A 27,790-nucleotide genomic window follows, 5' to 3' on the forward strand; every position below is an offset into this window, starting at 1 on the left:
ATCTAACAGACCACTGACCCTGAGTAAATACTAACAGAAATACTTTCTCAATTCTCTTTCAAAAATGACATAAGGAGCAAACACTTTCAGTAGATGTTATCCTATTCCAAGAAAGGGGGGAAATCTTACATACTAATAAAGCAATCAAATTAGTTCTTCTGAATAAGTGTCACTATGATGGGGGAGGGGAGGTATCAAATTCAGGAGATTATTTCTGTTTACTAGTTCTGGTCTCTTCTCGCAGTGGTCAAATCTACTAAAGATATATGGTAGATTTGTAGAAATTAAAACATCTCAGATTTAGATCTGGGAGGAGGAGAATTAGGAATTTCTCATGAAGGAAAAGAGTCTCCAAGAGGTTGTGATTTTCCCAGAACCTCAGTGAAGCTAATATTTGAACCATATTCTCCAGCTCTTGTTACCCTATCCTCCGGATTTACATCTGCACACACAATCACGGCAATGTAAGTAGGTTACTAGTGAAGAATCCATAACTTCATATCTACTTTAAAAATAACTTTCTGCAAAAAATGATGCTGGCTTGAAAAAATAGAGAGCCCCAAACTATCAAGTAACTAGCATTCTCAAATAGATTCAACTTATTTGAGAAAGTGCCTGCATTATATGTCCCTAACCACCTCCTACACACAGAGGTTTGGGCTTGGTGTCTTTTGATGGTGTGTCCAATCAATTGTCTCTGAGCACATAGCCTCGGCGACCTTGCAAAGATCATTTATTTTTTCTTCATGTGAAATAAAAGATGTCAACTAGAATCAATTCTACCCCTGTCTCATTTTCCCCTGTCATCTGTGAGCCCTGGAGTTTTTGAAGCCTGTTTGTGGAAATCCAGATTCCATATGACTCTTTGCCATCCACCTCCAACTATTACCCTTTATCCATTGGGCCATGTCAGCCACCTCCTTGAGGCAATTAGATTTTAAACTGTGGCTTAAATATTCCAGTATCTGAAAGCTATTAAGAACAAGGAAGATGCTTTACCATTGCATTGAGTACTGGATTAGGAGAACTTTATAGAGAAATAAAGTACAGCAATGATTTTGTTTTTTAAAAAAGAAATGAATATCTCTCCAGAGAAGAGAGGCTGGCAAGAACATGTGTAATCATGGTCAGCAGAAAAGAAATGTGAACAGTAATGAAAAGCTTCTGTGTTCTAAATGTTGTTTGCATTGAGAATTTCGAAGAGTAGTCCTTCAAAGGGCTAATGCTAAAGGAAATGGATAAAGACAAGAAAGAAATTCAAATCCTGAAGGGGAAGCACAGGTAACAGAAAATGAGGAGATTAAGAATAGGGATATCAGATAGTTGCTGTAAAATCATGGATAAGGTATTCACAAATTGCCTTTGCACCCCCCTTCTCTTTCCCTGCCCCCCTTTCAAAAAATTGTGAAGTAATTCATTATCCATTGGCAGTGGGCCCAGAAGCCCCAGAAGTAGAAAGCCATTTTATGTGCTGCAGATGCTTCCTGGTTTTTAAGATGGTATATGACCTGGCTGCTGGACAGTGATGACCTCAACTCTCAGGTTTTTCAGGCCCTATCTGATGTCAGTAATTCCTAAAATCCATCAGGAGCTATTCACAACAAATGAGACAGATTGCCTCACACGATTGGTAAATGGACCAAAGAAAGCAACAATCAACGATTTAATAAGATCTATAGCAATGATTTAATAAGCTCTCTGTTGTATTCTTAAGAAGCTTAAAAGATGCATTATTATGTTCTTCTCTGGAATAGTCACATAATGCAGTGGAGCAGCAAGATCTCAAAGAATATGGGAAACATGAGCATGAGGTCACCAGTTAGTGCCATTGTAGAATGATAGACTTGAAATTGAAAATATGGAAGCTCAAATTCTGCCTCCAATATTTAATAGTCTTGTGACTATTAAATGACTTTGGGCAAGTAATTTATCTTCTATCTGCCTCATTTTCTAATCTGTAATAATTGCACTTATCCCCCCAAGGTGGTTCTGAGGCTAAAACAAAATAATATTTGTAAAGCATTTTGTAAACTTTAAGACATTTCATAATTGCTGGCTATGATGCTTTATAGTTATTATCATCATTAATAAAAATTAAAATAGGACTATGTTTTTATCCCAGTTCTGTCATTTTCTCTTTGTAGACTTTTTTTTAGGTTTTTTCAAGGCAATGGGGTTAAGTGACTTGCCCAAGGCCACACAGGTAGGTAATTATTAAGTGTCTGAGGCTGGATTTGAATTCAGGTACTCCTGACTACAGGGCCAGTGTTCTATTCATTGTGCCACCTAGCTGCCCCCTCTTTGTAGATTCTTGTACAAATAACTTAAACTCTCTGAGACTCCATTTCTATATCTGCAGAATGGAAGGGGGTAGAAATAGAGAGGATTAAAGAAAATAAAATTTTAGGGTGGCTATGATTGCTATCTTCAAAGAATTGAAAGTTCATCACATGGATAGGGTACTAAGCTTGTTCCTTTTAGTCCCAGAAGTCTGAATTAGGAACCCCTGGGGAAAACTATAAAGAGGTACTTTTATGGTTGATGTCATTAAAAATTTCTTAACACTTAGAATTATTCCAAAGTAGAAAAAAGATCTTCAGGAGAGTCTCTTCCCCCCCCCCCCCCCACTTGAGCTTTAAAAGGAAAAACTAAATGACCATTTGCTGGAGGTATAGGGTTCTCCAACTCTGGAGAACATAGTGAATAGTCTGAGATAGGATTGGAGCTCTTTGGGACAAAGAGTGAACTTGATGGAAGCTGAGGTCCCTTTCATCTCTGAAATTTAGTCATTCTACTAAAATAGGGATTCATAAATGAGGATTTATGGTCTTTGGATAGATTTCAAGAGGTTTATTATCTTGGATAGGACCTTTCTCTTTTCACTAACCAGTCATTGAAATTTGACATTTTCTTCAATTATTTAAAGACAATATTTATTCTAAGGAGATTCAATAGCTTTTACCAGACTAACAAATGGGGCATGTGACCCAAAAATGGTGAAGAACCCTTGTTTAGAGGTCTTTTCCAACTCTTAATTCTATGTATGTGTTTGCATGTTTTAAAACAATTTACATTAAATGTCCAATTTCCAAACAGTAAAGTATTTCAAGGACTATATAAGTTTTTTTAAGGACAGTAGCTTTTTTTTTGTCTTTCTGTTTTCATTTTATGGTCCATAGCAGCCATTAATAAATATTTATGGAAATGAATTCAAAAACAGCTCCAATTCCCAAGAGTTAGAAATTGGAATCTGGTGGCAAAAACTCTGTTATATGTAAATTCTAGGAACCTTGAGCTATAAATAGAAAGCCTCAATAAATGTTTGTTGTGAATGAAAGTAAATATCAATGAATGAATGAATGAATGAATGAATAAGACTCAATACAATTTCCTCCTTGGAAGAGGACTTTAGGTAATTATTTCACCATCATTTGAAGTTTGAATAGACCAAGAGTGAGGCATTCTAGTTGTTCCCTACCCCTCCTCCTAATAGTTTGAAATAGGTTCAAGTATGTCCCTGATTGCCTACAGCTGAGACTTGAAATCTGCTGAAAGACTGAACTATAAACTTTGCAGCTTGAGGATAAGTGATAGATCCAGATAAAGATTGATACAACAGACTGCTGTCCTCCCCCCTTCCTCCTCTGCATTGTATGGTAGGCAGGCTCTGTATATGGTAACAATGAGAAGGATCTGGACATCTGGGGATATCATTGTCTAACACGAATCAGGTTTATTTTTGTGTTAGTAATAGATTTTTCAGGGTTATGTATTTGAAATTTGGGGGGAATAGGAAGGGTAGACGATATTCATGTGTTCTTCAGATTTTCAGAACCTGAGATCTTGTCAGAATCCTTCATCAGACTTCTTATATACATTACCCTCTGACCATCTGTACTCACAATTATTTCATGAGTAATAATGATGATGATGATGATGATGGTTTGTGATGATAGCAATAGTGACAATTAACATTTCTATAGTACTTCAGGGTTTACAAAGGGCTTGCTGTAAAATTCCCATTTTACAAATGAGGAAACTGAGGCAAATTAAGTGACTTGTTTGAATTCACACTGCTGGCAAGTGCTGAGGCTGCATTTAGAATCGGGAAGACCTGGGTTTAAATTATTTAGCCAAATTGTAATCCAAAAATATCAGTACTACTACTTTTCTGGTGCTGTTCTGCCTCTAGATACAATTGAATTTTCTGAGGGACCCTGCAGTTTTGTCCCCAAGAGAAAAAGAGGAACAGGATGAAAGATGGGAGATGCCATATTTTAGTTCTCTGGATTTCAGTGTGATCTGTGTTACGAACTCCTTGAGAGGTCATTTTTGCTCTCTGTGCCTTCTTTTCCTCATCTGTAAAAGGAGGGGATTGGTAATCCCCAAAACTTCTTCATTCTCTAAATATTATGATCTTTTGCATTCTTCCTCCCTTGTGATTTTACCTTATTGTTTTATTTGCCTCAGAATCAGCTTATCCTTTTTTTTTTTCCTTAAGGCCTTCATTAGGATTATCCCTAATGGTCAGATGAAGCTAATCTCTGTGACTGGTTGATAAGAATCCAATCAGATTCTGGGGTCATGCCTATGTGCTGCCTGTGTTCTTTCTGGAACAAGAAAAGAGGTCAAGAGACAAAACTGTGGCTAAACCTTCTGTTTGCTTCCTCGTTGTAAATCTTTCCAGCTAACTTTAGAACTTTAGACTATAGAACAACAATATGTATATATTATATAAGAATGAACCCCCCCACAATCTCACACTGATTGATTCAATACTTTATCAGAGAATTTCCTATTATCAAAATAGCTTTATATATTCTTAAATAAGCAATCTCCTAGACTTGCTTACAATTTATTTCCCTACCAACTTAGCAACTCAATAATGCTCCTTTTATTCATTTATTCATTCATATATTGTTTTAAATTGAAGTTTGCTTTGACCAAATTCTAACCTGATAAAAATATAAAATTTTAAAATTCCAATAGTTTTCTTATTTTTTCTTTTAAGGAAAATAGAGTTCACTGTTTTTCTTTTCAAGTAATAGCCATTTTCTTTCCTCAACTCTCTTTGTTGGTATAAAATAAAACCCTCACAACAAATATATTAATTTTGTCTGGAGTATAAAACCTTTTTTTGTGCTCTTGACAAACCAAATCCTGTACCCATTTAGATTCTTAGTTGAGAAAGCTTTTTTTAGTTTCATGCTGAAGTCCATCCCACATTGAGAAGGTCAATGTCATAGCACAATTGAATTGCATCCTTAGTGGCTCCCATGCTGCTATAGAAAGAGTGAATTACTGTTCCCATTGGCAAAGGAAATAGCTATTGAGTTTCAGGTGATGATATAGCAGAGCATTAGCTTTATGTGAAACAGCTATTTAAAAAAAGTGATACCAGGGGGTTGAAATAGTGATGTTCTTTGGAAATCTTCCTCTCCAAGAATCAAAAATCATGGAGTATTTGCCAAACTCCATCTTTCTCATTCTTCCACCCTCCCCCTTGAAAGAGGCATCAGAGGACCTAGGTTAAAATTCTACATGCACTATCTGTAAGACTTTAGATAAATCACTTAACCTCAATGAATTGGATTTTCCTCATCTATAAAATGATCTAAATGGCCTCTAGAGTCATGCTGATATTCCACCCATCTTGTTGATTATTCATCTTGCTTGGGTTGGATAATTAGAGAAGAGTTTGGAGAAGTTCTGAGAGGTAGAGCTGAGAAGTATTCTGGGAGTAGGCATGGATTGGATGTCCTCCAAAGATCCAAATCACATTAGCACCCTCAGGATCTCTTTACCTGCACTGCTTCTAGCTAGTTTGCTGTTTCAGACTTCTCCCCTCTCTTTTCCATTCCAAATGCAATGCTATAGCCATGACATTCTCCAACTTGGCAAAATCCTAGTGACTCTTTGTTGACTCCCAGATCAAATATTATTTCCTCTTTCCTCCCTTTTTAATTTCTTTTTTGAGTAAGTTTTATAATGTACATAATTGTGCCAAAATAAGTCTTTTCATTCCAATTCCTCTCCTGATTTCCACATAGATATTGATGTTCCCTCAAATGCCCTAAGATCCTAGTTCTTCAATCTAGTCTACTCTCTTGTTCTATTCCCCCATTCCTTTTCACTTCTTTTTAACATAGGGCAGCTGGGCGGTACAGTAGATAGAGCTTGGCAGCAGGAAGACTCATCTGGAAAATGAAGAACATGAAAGCACCTAAACTCACAGAGTTGATATGAGGATCAGCTGAGATATAGTGTTAGATGGTTTACAAATCTGAAAGTGTTCTTTAAGTGCTAGGTTTTTTTTAAATTATCACCACTGCTACCACTACCATTATCATCATCATCATCATCATCATCATCACCACCACCATCATCACAAATGGAAGGTCCAGAGATTTGTGTGGATCAATTAATGGCAAAGCCAACTTAGAACTTAGATTTCCTTATCTTCCCATTTAGTCAAATTTCTGTGCTTCTGTTGATAGAGTAAAAAGGGGTAATAAGAATCATTTTTTCTTTCCTCTCCAAAATGCTTTTCTTGTTTAGTTGTACCCTGTCATACATTTTCAACATATTCCTGGAATAAAGGGGGCAGCATGTCAGAGAATCTTATTAGTTTTTCCTCTCCCCCCCCCTACAGAGAATATATTTCTCTGTAGTTGGCTTTTTTTAAATTAAGTTTCATTTAAAAACATTTTAGCATTTTTGATCCTTGACATCTTCAAGAGTTCTCCTGATCTTAGGTGAACTCCATGGTCAGTTCTCCAGTCTTAACTTCAGTTCTAAAAGTCCTAGTCTAGACTAGAGGTTTATGCTGCTTTTATTTGCTTCTATTTATTTTTATGACTTTGTTTCCCCTCTTGCCTCACCCCAGATCAGCCTAGTCTGTCTCCAGTATGATGCAAAAGTCATTTGGTATGTGTTCAAGTGTTGTTCTTTACTTTGCCAAGAAGCCTAAAAGAAATTTAGAAAATTTAGAAAATTAGTTCATAGAGAAGTTGGGATAGTGGATATCCTTAGCTGCAGGTCAGGAAGACCTTGAATTCAAATCCTAATGCTTTGGTTGAGCTCATAATTTTGTTCAGGTAGTCTCTCAATGCTTCTGTGCACATTTATACTGGTAGAGTTTTCTTATTAAGTATTCCCTACAGCACTGAAATCATAGTTCTGTTTTTAAAAAAGGTGACAGAATAACCAACTGACTTGGGGAGACATGAAGAACTGAGTTCCAATTTCTCTGTGATTGTCCTTTGGGACCCTGGATATATCTCTTAACGTTTACATGTCTTAGGATTTTCCCTAGGGTTTTTCCTACAGAGGCATGTTGTCAGATCTCTACCTGGTGACTGAGTTCTTTCTCTAAGCTGAGAAAATCACAGCTACTCCATCCAATCCCTTTTGTTATCTACACTCTCAAGAAAAAGTGAAACATTAAAAAGTCTTATAGACTGGTGAAGTCTGAAGGCATGATCTCTCTTTGTTTTATTAGGTCAAAAAACTTGGATTAGGGATTGGAATGGATAACTAATAAAGCAACCCAAACAATTCCAAAAGAATGAAATCCACGCCTATTACTTTTTAAAAAGAAAAAAGTTTCAAAGTTTGTACTCTTTGTTCTATTCTTGTAAGATATTTTTCTTCATTGCAATGTTAAAAGAAAACAGCAGTTATTAATGTTATCCCAAGCTCCCTTGGGATGATTATTGCAATAAACTTAAGTTGCAATAGTTTACAAAATAAAATTGCCTCTCTATCCTTTTCTTTGTCTAGATGAATCAGTCCCCTTTAATATGTAAAAATGGCATAAATGAATTCCACTAAAAGTGAAATGGAACTGTCAATAACAATTTTTCTTAAAAGAAGAGTGAGGGTTTTTTTCCCCTTCTCCCAGTGGAGAAATCAACTTTTATTGCATCATCTCTTGAGAAAAAGTTTTATTTGTCTGAGTTTGGCATTGAAGAAAAAACAAAATATCTTTTCCATCCTTCATTTTTGTGAAGAAGATGAGAACATCTCTATTGCCTTTGGACTAGAAAATTCTCTCTAGTAGTTTGGGGCAGCAGTAGCATTAGGATAGTTCTGCTAAGAACTCATTCTGGAGATGTTGGGGTGGTTAGGAGCCCTGCCTCTTTATTACCACCCTCTCATTGAGGTTAATTGAAAGTCTATTAGGTGGCAGTGGTCTTCACAAGGAGTAGGTAAAACTGAGTCAGCAAAGAGGACCCAGTAATAATGAAGTGTCCTTGGCAGGTGACCCTGAAGTCACCATTCCATACCTAAAAATCAAAGAATCTTTGAGATTATCTATCTAGTCCGACCCTCTCATTTTGAGGAAACTTGGGCTGAGAAAGGTCATGTTAATTGCCCCAGATCACATAATCAAGGTTATTGATTACTCCACTAGACCATGCTAAATAATGGACTGTGGGGGCTATAAGAAGAAAGCCTCAACAGACTTTCCTTGTCCTAGAAGGATTTCTCCTTCTTTGTACGAGTATAGCCTGAATCGGGATTCAAGTTAGATAATATTCAGTACGTACTTTCTACTGGTAGAAAGGGAATAGAAAATTATCTCTGAGAGGCAGAATGACTTAATGGAAATAACGCTGAATTTGAAATCAAAAAGGCACGCGTTCATATCCTGCCTTGGACACCTACCAGTTTTGCCATATTCTAAACAAGTCAAAGCTTAAATCTCATCCTCGATTTCTTAATTTGTAAGGTAAGAAAAACCATCCTTATACCACCTGGGCTTGTTGTAAAATTCCAATGAGATAATGCATTCTGCACTTTATTTTGGGAGAGAGGGAACCCAAGGTGGGGAAAGTCTAGAGCTAAGATTTCACTGATATAAAGAAGTCACCATGAAGAAATTCCTTCTATCTGTATCTAGTCATTAAGTATAGGACATATGACGGCCACCAGATCCACACCTGCTTCTCTGCTTAAAGCCTTAGATAGTAGCTTGGACACTCCAAGGTGAAGAAGTTGCCTGCTGGTTATTCTTTTCCTTGGCTTGGAAAGTACAAAGACAACTCTCACAATTCTTGGATTAAGAAGTATGGGAGTAACATCAAGCCAGGAGTTTTATTTGATGTCCCATGGCTTTAGTGAGATCCAGGGCCAGGGAGGACTGCAGGCAAGCCAACCTCCTGCTAATTATAGCTTGGGCAAGTGTAAACTGCTGTACACTCCCTCGACTAGATGTCGAATTCTCCAACAGCTTACTGACAGGTAGCTATTGAGGAAAGGATGGAATGCAATTAAAATAAAAATCTTTTTAGTAATGCAGAAGAAATAGTGGCCTATGGTCTGGCAGACTTTTTTTTTTCCTTTTTCCCTTATCATCTCAGGATTCCAAAAAAGTAGACGGTTTTGATGAAAATTAAGGCAAGGCTATTCCAATCTTGGAAGAAGAAGAATTTGTGACCGTAAATGAATATCAACAGGTCAGCTTGTGACAGAGTTGAACAAGCTGGAATGAAATCTTGAGAGACCAGGAGAAACCAGGCCTCTCTTCAGAGTGAGGGAAATCTTTTTGAGTCAAGTTGAGCTTTACTAAAACTGGAGTACCCAAAGGAAATCTCATTCATCCTCCTACCCTATGACAGGAGGGCTCTCTTGCTATGAGGGCTTCCTCTTAAAACAAACCAGGACTCCCTGTCCATCTCCTGACACCTGAAGGCAGATTGAGTAGATCCTTTTCCTGGGCCACAGGAAGTCGAAAGGGACTCAAAATAAGACTTCAGTAATTAAAATCTTACTCTCATAAAATAGTTGCTTCTGACCGGAGTATATCTCTAAGGTTTTTCCCCCGCTGCTAGCAATGGGAAGCCAGCCACAAAGTGAAAGCTTTCTTCCAGTTTTCCTTGTCTCCTATTCCTTCTCCGTTCTCAATTTCTTTCTTCTTCTTTTTCTCCTTTTCTTTCTCTCTCTTTCTTGCTATGCCTTTTCTCTATCTTCTTGTCCTTCCTCCTTTTACTTTACTCTTCCTCTATCTTCCTCTTCCTTTTTCTCCTCTTCCTTTTCTTTTTCCTTATTCAGTTGACTTAAGACCTATAAAGTAATAAAACAGGGAAAGAAAGGACAATGCAGGAGCCTTTGTCTATACAAATAACTTAATTCAGTTCATCTAAATAAATGGGTCTGTTCTTCAGACTATAATAGAACCCTAGAAAGGAGACAATGATGACTCAGTTTTCATAAAACATATCTTGTAATTAAGTCCTGAAGCCAGTTGCAGGCAGCATCATTGAAGTAAGCCTATATTCAAAATGATCCATTTGGAGAAATGTGGGGATACTTTTCATGAACTGATACAGAGCAAACTAAGCGAAGGAAGAAGCATAGTATATACCATAACTATACAGCACTATAAATGAAATAACAATAAAAGGAATCAGGCTTCTATAAAAGGAATTCTAATCTTGGTTGTAAAGAATTGAATATTGAAACATATTTCCCTAATGCCTACTGATAACAATTTTGTGAATGCTTTCTGTTGTCAAACTGATTTTCTTTCATTTTTTACTTTTTTTTTTCATTTCTGAAGTGGTTTTTTACTTTTTTATTTTTTAAAATTGCATTTTATTTTTTAATCGATAATCATTTTTCCTAGATACATGTTATAGAAGTTCAAATTGATTTTTCTTGCATAATTTTTTTCTGTGATCTAAGAAGCTCAATTCTAATGGTTTGACTGAGAGTGATTGGGGAAAAGGAAGTGAGTTCTTGCTAAAATTGTAAAAGCATAAATGACATGTTAAAAGTTTTAAAAAGAGAAATAAACACATTGTCTCTCAAAATTTGAAGAATGACACTCATTTGAATGAGGATAAGTTACACTTCTGAATAAGTTCTGATTCCGTATCTTGGTTTATCTATGGTTTTAAATCAAGCTCATACCTTAAAAAAATCTATATTTCCCCCCCAAAAAAGATGCAAAGAAAAATTAAATAACTCACCCAAGATCTTATAGAAACAACCAAATAGTTACCTCCTGACACTCTTCCCTCAGCCCTTATCACTTGCTAATGCTATTTTTCCCCTTCATTCATTCATCTATTCAGTAAATATTTATTGATTCCCTAATAGGTTTGAGGCATTGAATCTCAGGTTTCTCTTTTTTTCTGTTATATTTTGAAATATTTATTTAAAATTTTTTTAACCAGACCTCTGCTTTCATCTGAGAGAACTTCTGGCATGGATCTCTTATCTAATAGAGTGCCCACTCGGCACTCTAGGGTCTTAACAGGTACCTGGAGCAAATCAAGGTTAAATGACTTGGCAGGGAGACCTTGAACTAAATCTGCTCTGACTTAGAGCCAAATCTCTACTCACTATCATGATCATTATAAATTTTCTTGTATTTAAGTTCCATAATCTCATAGAAATAAATCTTTCCTGAAAAACAAGAGTTAGCTTGGCCTTCCTATTGACAACTTGGAGTTGTTATGTCCTTGAGAATACACCTGAAGTTATAAACAGGGTGAACTGGAAGAAAAGAAGGCACTAGCATCAAGGGCTCCAGAGAAGGGTTTGTTGCTGAAGGTAGGATTTTTAGCTATATCTTGAAGGATTCCAGGGAAGCCAGGAGGTGGAGATGAGGACAGAGAACATTCTAGGAGAACACAGCCAATAAAAATGTAAATGAAGCAGGCAGATGGAATGTATTTTGGGGGAAAAAAACAAAACAAAAACACAATTTGGATTGTAAAATATGTCAAGAAATTATATGTAAGACTTTTGGGAAGATAGTGGGGGGGCAGATTATGAAAAGCTTGAAAAGCCAAATAAAGGATTTTATATTTGATCCTAGAGATGATAGGAAGCCTTTGGGGTTGGTTAAATAGGGAGATTGCTGGGAGTTGTATGTATGACCTGGTCAAACCTGGACTTTGATAGCTGAGGATGACCTAGCGTGGGATTTTCTGAAATTTCCATTCATTTTGTTCATCAGACTTATATAGTGTGTTAATGGATTTGTTTGTGTTCAGTTACAACTTGATGAGCTCTGTTGGAATTTCTAAAATAAATCTCCTTCCTCCCCTTTAATGCTATCATCTTGAAACTTTAAAAGCATTTGTGGTCCAGTCACTTAGAGTCCACAGTAGTTCATGGACAGTTATTTTAGCCCAAGGAGTCTGAAAGGGGGGAAATCAACGATAATGAAATGTGACTCTAGGCGACCACTGAGGAGTCACTTGAATTTCCTTATTTTGTTTCCTTTACTCATCGACTGTACAGGTGCAGGTTCTACTGGATAAGCTGCAGGACACCCCCTGGTGGTTATACTAATAACTAAATGGACTAGAACTGAGTCAAAAAGAGAAAGAAAGGGAGGGAGGGAAGGAGGAAGGAAGGAAGGAAGGAAGGAAGGAAGGAAGGAAGGAAGGAAGGAAGGAAGGAAGGAAGGAAGGAAGGAAGGAAGGAAGGAAGGAAGGAAGGAAGGAAAGGAGGGAGGGAGGGAGGAAAGGAGGGAGGGAGGAAAGAAAGAAAGAAAGAAAGAAAGAAAGGAAGGAAGGAAGGAAGGAAGGAAGGAAGGAAGGAAAGGAAGGAAAGGAAGGAAGGAAGGAAGGAAGGAAGGAAGGAAGGAAGGAAGGAAGGAAGGAAGAAAGGAAGGAAGAAAGGAAGAAAAGAAAAAATAAAGCCAGCAACTTGGAAACTGTCTTATTGGAAGACTCACCATTTCATTTCCATTCATCAAAGATTAAATACCTAATTTTTGTTTAACTTAAGTCCATAACCATCTCTCCATGGATTTAGAAGTGAAACTGTGCTAAAAATGTATGGCACATATGCTTATTTTTAGAATTTATAATTTATTTATAATTTTCAGGCATCTCAGTCCCATTATCTCATTCTATTCTTAGGGAAATTGTGGCCCAGAGAATTTAAATGCTTTGCCCAATGATCATGCAAGTGATCACTATCCAGGGCAAGAACTCTAAATGGTGCAAATTTTCTCCCAAAAATCCTTCTAAAGTCATAAGGGTAGTCCTAGAAATAAGGCCAGTAGATTTTTCATGTTTTCTGTTTTTTTTTAATATTTCCAAGAAGCCAAAAGTCTTTTCTTGCTTCTCTAGTGTAACTTCATGAGCAGACAGTGCAAGTTCAGAAACTTATATTATGTCTTCACCAAGACATATAATGTTAAATATTAAAACATTTTCTGGGCTCTTGGAATGAATTTCAATGCTCAGGAGTCAGAGCTGACAAATGGAGACAGTCAGTATAAGAAGAAGAAAAGAAAAACCTAATCTCTTGTTCTTAATCTTATAAATCGTTGACCATTTTATGTTACTTATAATTTATAAATTCAGAGAATAGAGTATATGCTATATTAGAAGTGGTCTAGTCTAACCACCTCATTTTATGTAGGGAAATAGAAAAAGGCTAATTGCCCAATATTATGGGTAACAAGTATCAGAAATAGGACTTGAACCTCGGGCCTCTCCTTTGAAAGTCATCATCTTCTCCTTCTCAAATGGACATTGTTGTTGGTAAATGATACAGTTCACTTAAATCCATCATACACTGTTCTACTGACCTTTGGGTTAATCTTCTCAAATGTAGCATTGTATGATTCTCAGCCATATCCTATCATTCAGAGACTATCAATGTTTAAAAAATAGAGTTCTGTGGTAGTGATCAATTTGATATCACTGAAAATTTTGTATAACACTACCCAAATTGCTATTCTTTACCTTAGTTTTATCCTCTGTCAGATGGATAATAACCTACCTCTTAAGGTTGTTGTAAAGAGAAAATGAGATTTAATTTGTAAAATGCTGTGTAAACTTTAAAGCATTTTAGAAATACTAGTTATAAGCCATAATCTTATAGTCCATCTGCAAGACCTGTCCACACTGCCTATATTGATAAATCCACCTGTCTCTTTGGTGTGGTTGACTAGACTGATCTCTTTAAAGTAACCATTGATATCAGTAAGAAGATCATAATGAGTTTCAAGACTTGATGTAATTAGTTCTTTAAAAACAATCCTACTGTTAATTGGAAAATTTTCAGTTTTTCATGGGACAGTTTATAAATCACTATGGAAATCATGTTGTCTGTGTGTGTGTATGTGTGTTTGTGTGTAGGTACTGCTAAGTGGTATGGTCAATAGAACATTTTTGACTTGGAATCAGGAAGACCTGAGTTCAAATCCAGCCTCAAAACTTATTATTTTTGCAGTCTTTTTTTTTTTAGGTTTTTGCAAGGCAGTGGGGTTGAGTAGCTTGCCCAAGGCCACACAGCTAGGTCATTATTAAGTGTCTGAGGTCGGATTTGAACCCAGGTACTCCTGACTCCAGAGCCAGTGCTCTATCCACTGTGCCACCTAGCCACCCCATCTGTGCAGTCTTAAATAAGTCTTCTTTTTATGTTGATTTCCTCAACTGCAAAATAGAAGTAATAATAACAGCTACCTACCAAAATCATTGTGAGGATCAGCAAAATAATAGCACAGAGTGGGGAGCTATAGAAATGCTTATTCTCTTTCCCCTTTAAGCTTTCTCATGTTACACTGCCTGAAGTTCATATTCAAGTTCATGACCACCAAAGAAGTTTCCATCATGGAATTTTCTGAGATCTTGATGCTAACTTGGGAGTGGTACAAATGGATCACATTTTCTTCTATGAATCAATTGTTTTTTTTATCAAAGAAGAATACACACAGTGTAGCATTTTATATTCTCTATATCTCTCAAATCAGTTACATTGAAAGCATAAATGACCATTCACACAGAGATGAGAAAAATAGGCATATGTGTTATTACTATTGATTTCCATTTCTTGCAATAGTGATGCCCATAGGGGCAACTAGGTGGCGCAGTGGATAGAGCACTGGCCTTGGAGTCAGGAGTACCTGGGTTCAAATCCGACCTCAGACACTTAATAATGACCTAGCTGTGTGGCCTTGGGCAAGCCACTCAACCCCATTGCCTTGCAAAAACATATTAAAAAATAGTGATGCCCATGATTTTATATATTCCTTTCGAAATGTTTCTTCTATCCGATAACCCCATAGTGCTTTAAAAGTATGCTATCTTGTATGAATATTTTTCTGTATGTAATTTGGTTAGGTCTAGTCACCCTTTCTTTTTTTTTTTTGCAAGGCAAATGGGGTTAAGTGGCTTGCCCAAGGTCACACAGCTAGGTCATTATTAAGTGTCTGAGGTCGGATTTGAACCCAGGTACTCCTGACTCCAAAGCCAGTGCTCCTGACTCCAAAGCCAGTGCTTTATCCACTATGCCACCTAGCCACCCCTAGTCACCCTTTCTTAACTACTTGTTTTCCTTCCAATTTTATTCAAATATTCTTCAGATGATTTGGCCCAACTTCAGTCTCATACCAAGGTGTTTGCAGCTTCATCTCTCTCTCTCTCTCTCTCTCTCTCTCTCTCTCTCTCTCAACTTCCTTTTGCCATTTGTGATATTTTTGCAGTTTATGATAATTGCTCATAATTTTCCCCTCACCCTCTGTAGTAGTTTGCAAATGAGCTGACATTCTAAATCGTCATTGTCCTCCTTGACTTCTTTTTCTCTCAATACGTCAGCAAGATCAAATGTCTACTGATGGTGGAGTTGACTTTCTAGATTCTTTTAGCTGAGTCACTGTGGCAATTGCTTTGCATTAGTTAAGCTTCTTTTTAAAATGGTTAGAGACAGAGTCAGTATCTTTAATTTTGTCCATTTCCCACTTTTTTGGAGTATGTGACTTCAGATCAGCTTGGATCTACCATAATCATGTATGGGCTCATCTTCTTCTCTCTGAGCTTTATTTTAATTTGGAATTGATTTTTGTTTTTCTTCTATTTTGATGATCTTACTGCATATAACTGATTCTTAAATGAGTCCTATATTTATCACCAGACATTTCTTTTATGTTAGGTGGTGCATTATACAAAGGCAGTCCAAGAGACAGGAAGACTTGAAATTTAGCCTCGGAAATTTATTAACTGTGAACCCTGAGCAAGTCATTTCATTGTATTACTGCACAAAAAAAGATTCACTGCTATCAGCAGCAGCATCTCATTCAGTCCTCACAAGAACCCTTTGAAGCAGGTGCTATTATTGTCTTCATTTTACAATTGGGGAAACAGATAAGTGACTTGCCCAGGGTTATATAGTTATTAAGTGTCTGAGGTTCAAGGCCCAGTACTCTATCCACTAGACCATCAGCTGCCCCAATATATTTTTTTATTTTCTACATTTTCCTTCACATTGAAATCACCAAACATCACAGTAGATGTTAAGATGCAGTGTAATTTGGGGGAAAATAGCACTGCATTTACTATCAGAGAACCCAGGTTTGAGACTAGTCTCTGCTTTCTATCTGAATGGCCTTAGCCAAGTATTAGTAATAGCTGGCCTTTAACATTTGCAAAGTTTTATAAATATCTTCTCATTTTAGTTTTACAACAATCTTGGGAGGTAGGTCTTATTATTGTAGTCATTTTATAGATGAAAAAACTGAGCCAAATTTGTTAAGTAACTTGCCCCAGGTCACACAGCCACTAAGTATCTACAGCTGGATTTGAACTCAAGTCTTCTGTACTCAATCCACTATCTCACTTAGCTATCTCAGTCACTAGTTATTTAACCTCTCTTGAGCCTCTTTTTCCCAATTTATAAAATGAGGGATTGGATTAAATTACTTTTATTTTGGTTTTTGCAAGGCAATGGGGTTAAGTGACTTGCCCAGAGTCACACAGCTAAGTAAATATTAAATGTCTGAGACTGGAGTTGAACTCAAGTTCTGCCTGACTTTAAGGCCGGTGCTCTATCCAGTGCACCACCTAGCTTCCCCTAGGTTAAATTACTTTTAAGAGCTTTCCCCATCTCTCAATAAGGCACCCTTAATTTAATGGATTTTGTAGGGATTTTCATAGAATTACTCCATTTCTCCATCTTCTATAAGCAAACATCAATATGGTGGTCTGTTTATTTTAATTCAAAGTTAAGTATTGCAAGAGAAGGTGACCGCTTATGTCATGAAATTTTTTTTGTTGTTTTTGGGGTGCATGGTGAAACCCATTCTGCCCCCTCTGTCTCATATCTGAGCAGATCCTATAAGGTTTTCCATTTGTCTGAAATTCCTTTCCGTTTATATCATTGATAGCAAAATAAAAATGAGAGAGTTGGACTCTATGGCCCCTGGGGTACCTCCCAGCTCCAGATATATGGTTCTCTGATCATTATGTCAATGTGAGCTTGTGAGCTTGCATCATTTACTCTAGGAGTGTATCAACATGGTTAATGAACAGGGAAATTTATGGAGAGAAAAAGAAGACATCACCTCAAATTTCATTCAATAGATATTTTGGAGATACCTAAGCAGCCCAAGATATTCCCCAGTGCTCTTCTAAATTCTAAAATATCAAGTAAAAGTATTATAATTTAAATGTTTAATGTTTACTAGACTAATATATTAAATTTGAATCAGATTTCTGACTATGTCATCTGTGGATAACTTATGGTACATTTGGGACCGCTTAGAGTCAGTGTGTATATCCAATTTTTGCCCGATTTTAAGGACTTTGAATATAATTCTATGGTTTTAAATTGTTATGACAGGTGTGTTACTGTATCTTTACATTTATGATACATAATTAGTCATATTCATAACTGATTTGATTTTGCATCTTTAGATAGGAAAACAACTCCTGTTTGTTAATTCTTCCTGCCAGGTGAATCTAATCTTTGGAGTAATCCACTATACCATGGAGTTTTCAGAAGTGCACCATGTCCAAAATCTGGAATTACCTTTTAACTCACCTCCCAAAGCAGAGAGATTGACTTCAATCCATCTTCCATACCTGCAAACTGCTTCCTGCAGAATTACTAGGCAGGTTGCTGACTTAGAGAGCTGCTAAAGATGGAAAAAAACACAAATGCATATCAATAAACCAATCTAGATTTATTGATCACTTAATGTATGCCAACACAGTGTTACATGTTGTAAATAAAGATTTAATCAAAACAGTTCCTACCCTCAAGAAGCTTGCCTTATTGGGGACTTGGTGTAGAGCTATGTGGGGAGGATCAAGAATATTACATACCTTTATCTAGCAACCTCATTCTATATTCCCATCCTTTAGTTAGCCAAGCTCCTTCCTTTGTTTACCCATTTTGACTGATCGTTGACTCTCCAGGGGCTTGTGCCTCTTTAGCATTGGTATTTGCCCAGTATCACTACCACCACTCTTCTTCCGACATCTCCTAGTTCACAACCAGCGAATGACAGTCTTTTCTGTTTTCCCATAGCCTGCATCTCTGTGCTCAAGACTAACCCTCCTATAGTGCTAAACCTTTTTCAAAGGCTTTTGGTGAGTCTTTCCATTTCTAGTTAAAACATTAGCATCTCTAGCCCTATGCTGTCCTGCTATTTCATTCTTAGGATATTTCTTGACCTTTCCATATAAATCAATTCAGTGATGAAAAGAGAAGTCACTGGGTGATGATTGTCATCCAACTTAATTTGTACTGGATTACTACTCTGCGTCATTCTTGTTGTTTTTTCAGTATTGGAGGTCTTTGATTCTTATATTCCTTTTAGCAACTCCCTTAGTCCCTTTTGAAGCCTTTTAAAATCCTTTAAAGTTTCTGAGCTCCCTGTAGTTTTGGGAGTGACCTGAATAAGCCTACCTCCTTCTCTATTCATTCTTATTTTTCAGGAGAGATTTTTCCATTTTATATTCACAACCACATATCATACTTCTAAGTGATGCACACTTGATTTAGCGGAAGTATGTGAGCAGCCTAATAAAATCCTGTTTTATTTCTCAACTCTTTTACTGTTAACCTGTAGGGCTCTACACAGTTTCAGCCCAGATTGTGTCTGTTGTTTCTAATCTGAGGAGTGAAAATGTTTCCTGTGAGTTGAGTTTCAGTAATTAGGGCTCAGAAAATTCAAGGAAATCTTCTTTGGGATGTCTAATTCAGTTCTTCTCAGTCTTTCTCTTCTTTTTATCTCTCTACCTCCCATTCCTCCTGTTTTCAATTTACATACTCAGCCTTACTGTTCCATTCTTTAGACATCCCCTTTTCTGTCTGCTAATTTGAAGGCCTCTGATTTAAGCTTTTCTTGTTATTAAGGAAAGTGGAGGAAAGTGTAACCAATAGTATTGAGAGTTTGTAGTCCTATGTCTTTAAGCAAGAAGGAAAATTAATATTCATCTATTCTTATATTTTATTATTCATTGGTAATATGGGTTATATTGTAGTCATAAATAAATATTAATTTCTTATTTGTGGCCCTTGCCTAGTTTGTTGGGCTACATCCAGAAGAGTTTAAAGGTTGAGCACCCATGTCCTTAACCAGACCTGAGTAAGTTTGAATGGTTTGGACAGACACTGAACCTAATAAGAATTAGGTCATACCCTTTTAGTTTCACATGCCTCAGTTTCCTTATTTGTTAAATGGACATAATAGTAATAGTTGATCTTTATTTCACATAGGATTGTTGTGAAGATCTGAAGAGATGTGTTAGTTTGTAAACAAACACAAATGCTGTAAAAATGCCAGCTATTCTTATTATTTTCTTCTGACACCAGACCATATTGATGCCCACCCTTCTCTAGCTTTTGTACTCTTGTATGTGGCAACCAGTACTTCATTATAGATTCTCCTCTCCTTTATTAAAAATTATATTATGTGTCATTTTGTTCATTAATTGTTTCATGCTACATATATCATTTTTCTTCTATATGACCTTTGGCTCTGAAACCAAAGTTAATGCCCTTTCTATTACTCCTCAGAACCCTCAACAGTCCTAGGTGCACTGCCAACAAACATTACTTGGTTGACTGATTTCACGCTGATCTTTTCCTTGTATCCCCCAGCTCTGAGCTTCAGTGTTATAGACTCTGCTTTTTTTCACTCTAAATTCCAAGCTTATGGGATGATTGAGAAGTTGAAGAAATAAAGAAAGGTCAGATTGTTTTTTCCCAAAAATGAAGGTATTGGGTTAGGAGATTGGAAGGTCCCATTGAGCTCTAAATCCTATGAAATGATCATTTTCTGTTATAAGTTCTTAAAATAAGAGTCACTCAAGACTTTATCCAGCTTTTCTTTATCTTTTTAGGTCTATGTGTGACTCTATCCTCATCTCTTCCTGCCTCAGACTTCCCTGTCTGGATCCTGTCCCAGGATACTGTTATATATCCTGCATATTTTGTCCTTTACCCTTTCTTACTGTTTATCCTCTCAGAAAAGAAATTGACTATGAACTTCTATGGTCTTTCTTCTCCCGAGTTCATGATAGCATCTGTTCAGATCTGTCATTCAGTATTTACTGTGCATCTGCAGGGCTTTATTCTTTATGATGTAACTAAGGGTATTTCCTTCATTGCTGATTAGGGTTATAAACTTTTATACACAAGATGCAGAGGGCCCTAGAGCAATCTTCACCTTAGTAGCTGGGGAGTATTCCTTAAAGAAAGGGTTTTCATAGGGTCAACTCAGCTAATAGTTCTTCTAATAGTGTTGATTTGCTCTTCTCATAAAGTCTTCTTATATTTTTGACAGAACTTCCCCCACAGAACTCTATTGGGCATCTCTAATTCCGCTTTCCTGTCTGTTATCCTTTCTCCTAACCCACTCTCTCTCAAGTACAGCTCAATTGTTGTGTTTCTTTTCTCGTTTGATTTGTTCTTTTTGGTTTGGTTCCAAATAGTTTCCTTCTGAGCTATCTGATAAATATGTGAGGCCAATATGATACTGACCAAGAGTAAATATGAATCAGTAACCTTGATCCTGAGGGGGAGGAGATGGGAAGGAAGAGGGGAATGAAAAAAAATGAATATTTTTAAAGAAATGAACATTTTAAAATACCTACTGTATTCCAAATACCATTCTTAACTATTATTTCATTTGAGATTTACGATGACCTAGGAGATAGGTTAGGTATTCAGCTAGGTTGGTACTTGGCAACAACAGCACATCTTTATCATACATCTATGTAAGGGCTAATATTTGCATAAGACATATATTAGCCTTATAGTTAATTTCACTGACATCTTTTTGGATGCAAAAATAGCCCCTTCCTCTTGCTTTGTACAAAATTTCTGTTTTCATCAGACATCAAAATTAATTAGTTTTCTGCCTTGCTTTTCTATCTTTAAATGAAATTACTTGGAAACTGGCAGTGGGGGTCTAGGAGAAGCTAAATATTCTGGTTGTATGAGAGCTAATGAAGTTGGCAAAGGCAGGCATTCCACACTGGCCCATCTATGGGGTCAATCAAACCCTAAATCAAGCAGTTTTTCCTCAATTTACACAAAGACCTCTGGTCCTTGAACAATTTGACTAGAATCCACATAGTGCTTTGTTGGCATGGCTTTCTCCACAGGAGCTTCAGTGGATGGATCTTGTTCATCCACTTTCTATATATCTGAAGGCATGGTTTCATGACATTTTGCTAGCCAGGATAAATGCCAGATGATACCACATGTCCTTTGAGTGATTCCATAGATATGAGACAAACTGTTTATTTACACAGACTCTGATATAGGTTAAGATGGATGCATCATAAACAACAGGGCAAATGTGAATGTGCAATTTCAAATGTTACCCAATGGAAGTAGCTGTATTTGGGGTGGGGTTTGTGATGAATCCACATGCTAATGGAAAAGGTGAGATGCAAAATGTTACCCAATGAATGCAGCTGTATCTGGGGAGGTTTGTTGATGAAGCCTACTGCTAATGGTTGATGTTATGTTTGTTTCAACACTTCCCACAGAAAAATAATGTTGACATGATTATCATTCTTCCTTTCTGCTCAGGATTTCACTATTTTCTTTTTTTTTTTGAGAATGACAGCATACACAGTCCAGTCAATCATCCTATTCATCATTTTTCTTTCTACAGATTCATCTTTTTTCCCTTTTTTCCTGTTTTTCTCTCTTTCTGATCCACAGGCTCTGAGGTGCATGTTGATCTCACTTCACTCAGAACTTGACATTCAAAGGTACATGATGAAAATTGAATCCTCTCAGAGAGTTAGTACTGTACTTTTTCTCTTTCTGATTGCATTGGGTTTTATAGCTTACCTTTTTGAAAAACCATCCATGTTTTGCATCCCAAGCAGTGTTCTTGACTAAACTGAATCCCTTGTACAATTCTAACTGCACTGAATAGGCGTTGTTGGTTTGGAGTCAGATGCTTGCTTTTGTTCTTTGTTTTTGTAATTCCATTGCTTAGCACAGATATAATAGGCACTCAATAAATGCTTGTTGATTGATGGGTGGATTGACTGATGCATGTCTATTTTTGCAGTTTTGAGAGTGAAGCCCAGAGTGAATACTAATGGCATGCAAGGTATGGAATGTCTTCTTAACACTAAGGAAATGTAGCTTCTCAGACACACTTAGTATCTGTGATTGGAATTGGTTTGTAGAATTTGTTGTGCCAGTGGTGCCACTGGGGAGCCCTGCATGATAAAAGGAATACCAGTGGGATTGGGGGTATACAATTGCAGTACTTTCCAAAAGTGAAATTCTTAGTAAAATCAAATGAGCATTCTCTATTAGGAACTCCTTCACTTTTCACTTCCATTACCTCATTCCCAAATATGAGATGAAATCTCCATGCTAGGCCTTCTACCTTCCAGTGCCTCCTCCTCCCTTGTTGTGGATCCATCCTCCTAATATATTGTTCCATCTTATAATTCCCTGGCTCAGTAACCTACAATTTCCACTATCACCTTTTAAAAGATCAAATTCCAATTCTTCATTCTAGTTTTCAGAGAACTCCATCAGCTGACCCAACCTTATGTCCCTTTATTTTTATGCTTTATCTCTTCCCAACATGGACACTTCTCTCTAGTCATGTTAGTCTTCTGTCCTGATAGAAGCCAAGTTTGCTTCCATCACTGCTCCTCCAGGGGTATTTTAATAATGTTTGCCTGAGAGACCTCAGGCACTGGAATATAGTCAACTTCCCTTCTGGTGATGGTACAAAGAGTCTAAGGGATACACTGATCCTCCTGCCCTCCTTTTATTAATAGCCCAGTTTTCAGTGGGCTTAACCTCCTCCTTCACATTAGCTTTATTATAAAGCTCCTAGGGAAAGACTCCAAAAAAAAATACCAAATTGCCTTCTATTCCAATTCTATTGTGTTTTGTCCATCTTGGAAACTGAATAAATGTACCCTGCTTCTCTTATGAGTTCTCCCACTCATTAGGAGGTTTCAGTAGGCCCTATAATTAATGCAAAACTAAGAGACATCTCCATAATTTCCTTGCCCACCTATTGTGTCTTAAATATAAATGTGGGGGTGGGCGGAATGAGGGGAAGAAGAAGGTTATCACAACATGCTTTGTTACTACAGCCAACCGTGCAGCAGCTAGCATACCACCACCCCACTCCCAAATAAAGAATGTAGCATCTTGACAATAATATTTTCATCAGAAATAGAACAGACTTGTTTGGTACATTTTTCTTATAATTGGACTAAACAAATAGAATGAAACCACCAGGCTTCTTCTTCCCTGAGATTTGGTTATTTATTGGCATATAGATAGAAATCTAGCTGAAAAGATTTTCCAATTCAAACTGTTCCATTCTACAAATGTTTTTGAATTAAAATTTGTTTTCTTTTACTCCTCTTCCGCAATTGAATTCTTAAAAACAGAAAACCAAAATAAAATCTTCATCACAAACACACTCAGTCTAACTGAACAAATTCCCACATTGGTCATGTCCAGCTATGCATGTCTTACTCTATATTTTAAGCTCATCACTTCTCTGGCAGGAGGTGGGTGGCATTCCTCTTCTTTAGTCCTTTGGTATTATGGTTCATGGTTTCACTAGAGTCTTTCTAGTTTCAAAGTTTTCAAAGTTGAGCAAGCATGTTTTTAAGAGTCCACCCATGTTCTGGTGACACAGAGACAATCAGGAAATGGTCCTAGCTCTCAATTAGGTGTGTGGAAGAGACATGACAAATCCAAGGGAATGAATAGTCAGCAGAGATTAGTAACAAATAGAGGATGGAGGTTAAGGAGGTGAGGGCTGGAGATCAGAGATGGCTTCTCAAAGGAGGTGGCACATTAGCTGAACCTTGAACTTTGAATAATGGAGATTGAGAGGAAGAACAATGAAGATGCACTTCAATAATGGAGGATTCCATATATGAATATATGGAATCAGGAGATAAAGCATTGAGTATCTAGGAACAGATATTACTTTAGTTTGTCGGAAATATAAAGTTCTGGAAATTTAATGAAATAGACTGGAAAGGAAAGTTGGAGCCAGATTGTTGAGGGTTCAACTTTATACATTTGCAGTCTTACAAGAGATAGAGGATAGAGCTGGAAATTTAATAGGTCCTTTACTTTTGGCTTCAAGACCTTGCCTTGTCCTTAGTCCTCCTAAGGTAAACGTGCTAAATTTTAAAATTAAGGATTTAGAACAACCCATATGGGAACTCATTATGGGGTCTGTAGTGCCCATCCCTTCCCAAATAGGAAAGTCCAAACTATGCTCTCTTGTAATGACATCTGAACCATTCTGAGCACTTTCTGCCCCTCACTGTTTCCTATAATTGGGACTCGTTGCTGGAAGGAATCTTTGGGCAGGAAGTGAAGCCAGAGCCTCCTCAGCATGGTTCCCGTAGGTTGGAACATATTTAGGGAAAATAATGTAGGAGAGGCCTTTTGTGGACAATTCCCACTCCAGAGAGAGTTTAGGAGATGCTAGGGGCATGACCAGATGTCCTCAGACACTCCCAGATGGACGAACAGCCCTCTGGAAAAGCCCCAGCTCCCTCCACAGCAGGTGTGAGGGTACAGTGAGGACATTAGATCACCCTGCTATGGAGTAGAACATTGTGTAACTTCTCTTGATCCCTCTAAGCATTTCTCTTTAGAGGAGTCTTGTTTTCAGGTTCACATTTCCAACAGAAGACATCTCTAGTTTCATAGGAATGTTCTTGGGCCGGGGAGGGGGGCGGTGGAGCAGGAAGGGTGGCTCTACCCAGGGCTCCCACATTGCCCCAGAGAACAAAACAGTCAGGCAAGAATGCAAAGCAATGGGCATTTGATTGTACTAAGTGTGAGAGGAAAAAGGAAGGCAATCTCTGTCCACCAAGATCTTCCATTCTAATGAGGGAAGACAAAAAAACGCTAGAGGGAGCTGACCAGCAAATAGGGCACTGGGAATTGGAGCTGGAGGGATATTACTTAAAAGAGGGGCTTGGGTTATTTACATCTTGAGGGTTTTGGGCTTGGTTAGCTGGGTTGTTGCTTGGTATTTTCAAGCCTCTGGTCAGGTGAAGGTATTTCTCTCTCAATACTCTTAAGAATAGCCGTGTGAGCATAGACACTTTTTTCCTTCTGAAGCATTTCAATTCCAGACATACTAAACAGTCATCCATTCCCTACCCCTGAAGGCATCTTCCAGGGAGAAATGCTGAGGTCTAAATCCAGCAAACTGGAAGATGTAAACTTGCAAAAGAATTAAAAGGATAGATGCCCTGGAAGGAAAAAAATTGGGAACTGGACACCTCATTGAGCAGCAATGTGGGCCAGTGTTGTGAGGACTAGATTCACTGGGCATGAAATTTGTTGGGAGTGTTTATTTCTTTACTTGATGACAAAGTTAGTGGCATGTTACCTGACCTCGCTGTAACCAGAGTCCCTCTTGTTTTAAAGAAAAATGCATTCCCATGACAGAGGAATATTTCATTAGTTTCCCCTTATTTACTTTATGACTGAAGAAGACAAGTTTCCTTTAAACCTAATTTATTCTTCACAAAATTGGGAGGAGAAGCAGAAGCTGTATAGAAATACCATATATTTGGAATCCTAGGATCTGGATTCAAATCCCACTTCTGATACTTATCTATGTATACCCTTGGGAAAATTGCCTAAACTTTCTGAACCTCATTTCCTCATCTGTAAAACATGGAGTTGACTTAGTTGAAATCAAAGATCCCTGTCCAGTTCTAAATCATTGATCCTGTGCCAATATTAGCAAAAATTAAGAAAGGCTGCATTTGGGAGAGATATAGAGGCATAGGCCAGAAATTAGAAAGACCTGGATTGAATTCTGCCCCAGACAAAATAACTAAATCACTTAATCTTGCAATGCCTCCAGGTAATTTGTCTCTAAATTATATACTAGTAGAGATTTGCTTTAGAAAAAGGAGTCCTCCCTCTGGAAGTTCACTACACTATTGAAATCACTGGAGTAGACTAAGGAGGTACAATTGGAGATAAGAAAAGAGGAAACACTTTATCTCTCCCTTCCTTCCCTTTCCCCGTGAATTTATTTCCTCATTTCATTCCCAAACATTGAGTTGAATAAGGATGGTTACTACCTTTAACAAGATCCCCTTCTACCATGCTGAGTAAGAAAGAAATCCCACAAAGAAGAATTCTACAAGTCTTCCAGATGTAAAAATTACTTTGAAATACTTTCTCCTCATGTGTGTTTCTATAATTCAATCAATCAATCAACATTTATTAAGCATCTATTATGTATAGACATGCTAAGTATTGGGGATACAAAAAGAGACAAAAGACAATTCCTTATTCTCAAGAAATGTATAATATTTTTGTTTAACTCACGAGGCAACATGTCTCCACAGAGGCTGGGCTCCCCTGTCACTTATAGGTAAACAAGCTTCTTGGGGGGGTAAGAAGGATCACCTTAGTACAGTGCCCAACCTGGGGTGGGGGTGGGGGGTGGTAATGGCTGCTTTCTCTTGTTTTCTTCAGCCTGCCCAGAGGCTGCTGACCTGACCTCTGGTCACATATGAACTTGTTGAGAAGTGAATACTTTGAATTACTGACCCCCTCCCACTCCCATATTCTTTCTGATCTGATAATGAAATAATTCACACCATGGAGAAAAATGTGGAAACAAAAGATACAGTTGTATTTTGTTCAACTGCTGAGTCGTCTGATTTGACTCCAGACCAAACATCTTTCTGTTTTCACAGGTGAAAATCATGAATAATGTCTAGGATAATCTTCAGATGGAAAGCGTAGGGAGAGGGTGAAATGGAAACCTAGAGAAGGGCAATGCGCTTGAGTTAATGGAGAATAATTCACCAAAATAAGTTTTAGAGAAAACACTTTCCATCATTTTGGGTAAATAGGCTTTAGAGAAAGAAGGTCAAATTTGGGGTATACCCTAGATGATTTGATCTTTATCCATTTTTGTGTGAGGGGAGAGAGAGACACACACACACACAGACAGAAAAAGAGAGAGAGATTGGGAGGGAGGGAGGAGAGAAAGACAGAGACAGAGAGAAAGAAATGAGAGACAGGGAGGGAGAGAGAGATAGCTAGGCAATCAGAGACAGAAGGAGAAGGGAGAGGGAGGGAGAGAGATAAAAAGAGGGAAGGAGGAAGAGAGAGAGAGAGGGAGAGAGAGAGAGAGAGAGAGAGAGAGAGAGAGAGAGAGAGAGAGAGAATGAATATTTATTAAGTGTTTGCTATCAGGCTGGGGGGCCCTAATAGAATCAAGTTGGACATATCCTGCTCTCAGGAAGCTTCCATTCTAAAGGGAATAGGGCTAGGGAACCTTTGAAGGGACATGGTGAGGAAGCTGCAGGGAAGTGTCTAGAGGCCGGAGTCCTGATCAGATAAAGCCAGAGTTCTGTGTCCTAGATTGGTATTTAAATACTGTCTTTATCAATGAAGACTTTTTAAAAGGATCTCTTGGGGCAACTAGGTGGTGCAGTGGATAGAGCACTAGCCCTGGAGTCAGGGGGACCTGAGTTCAAATGCAGCCTCAGTCACTTAATAATTACCTAGCTGTGTGGCC

At 37.6% G+C, this 27,790-nt stretch overlaps 1 protein-coding gene across 13 annotated transcripts in view; it reads left to right on the top strand.

The window, feature by feature from the left end:
- Positions 1 to 27,790, top strand: part of KIAA1217 (KIAA1217 ortholog) — a 564,114-nt gene that overhangs the window by 330,685 nt on the left and 205,639 nt on the right. Inside the window, exon 3 of one of the 13 annotated variants that reach the window (XM_074192998.1) lies at positions 21,937 to 22,017. The exons of the other annotated variants lie outside the window; for them this stretch is intronic. Within the exon in view, the coding sequence (XP_074049099.1) occupies positions 21,937 to 22,017 (81 nt within the window). The remainder of the gene's footprint in view (positions 1 to 21,936; positions 22,018 to 27,790) is intronic. 13 annotated transcript variants of the gene reach the window in all.

This window comes from Macrotis lagotis, chromosome 7, assembly GCF_037893015.1.
Source record: "Macrotis lagotis isolate mMagLag1 chromosome 7, bilby.v1.9.chrom.fasta, whole genome shotgun sequence".
NCBI lineage: Eukaryota > Metazoa > Chordata > Mammalia > Peramelemorphia > Peramelidae > Macrotis > Macrotis lagotis.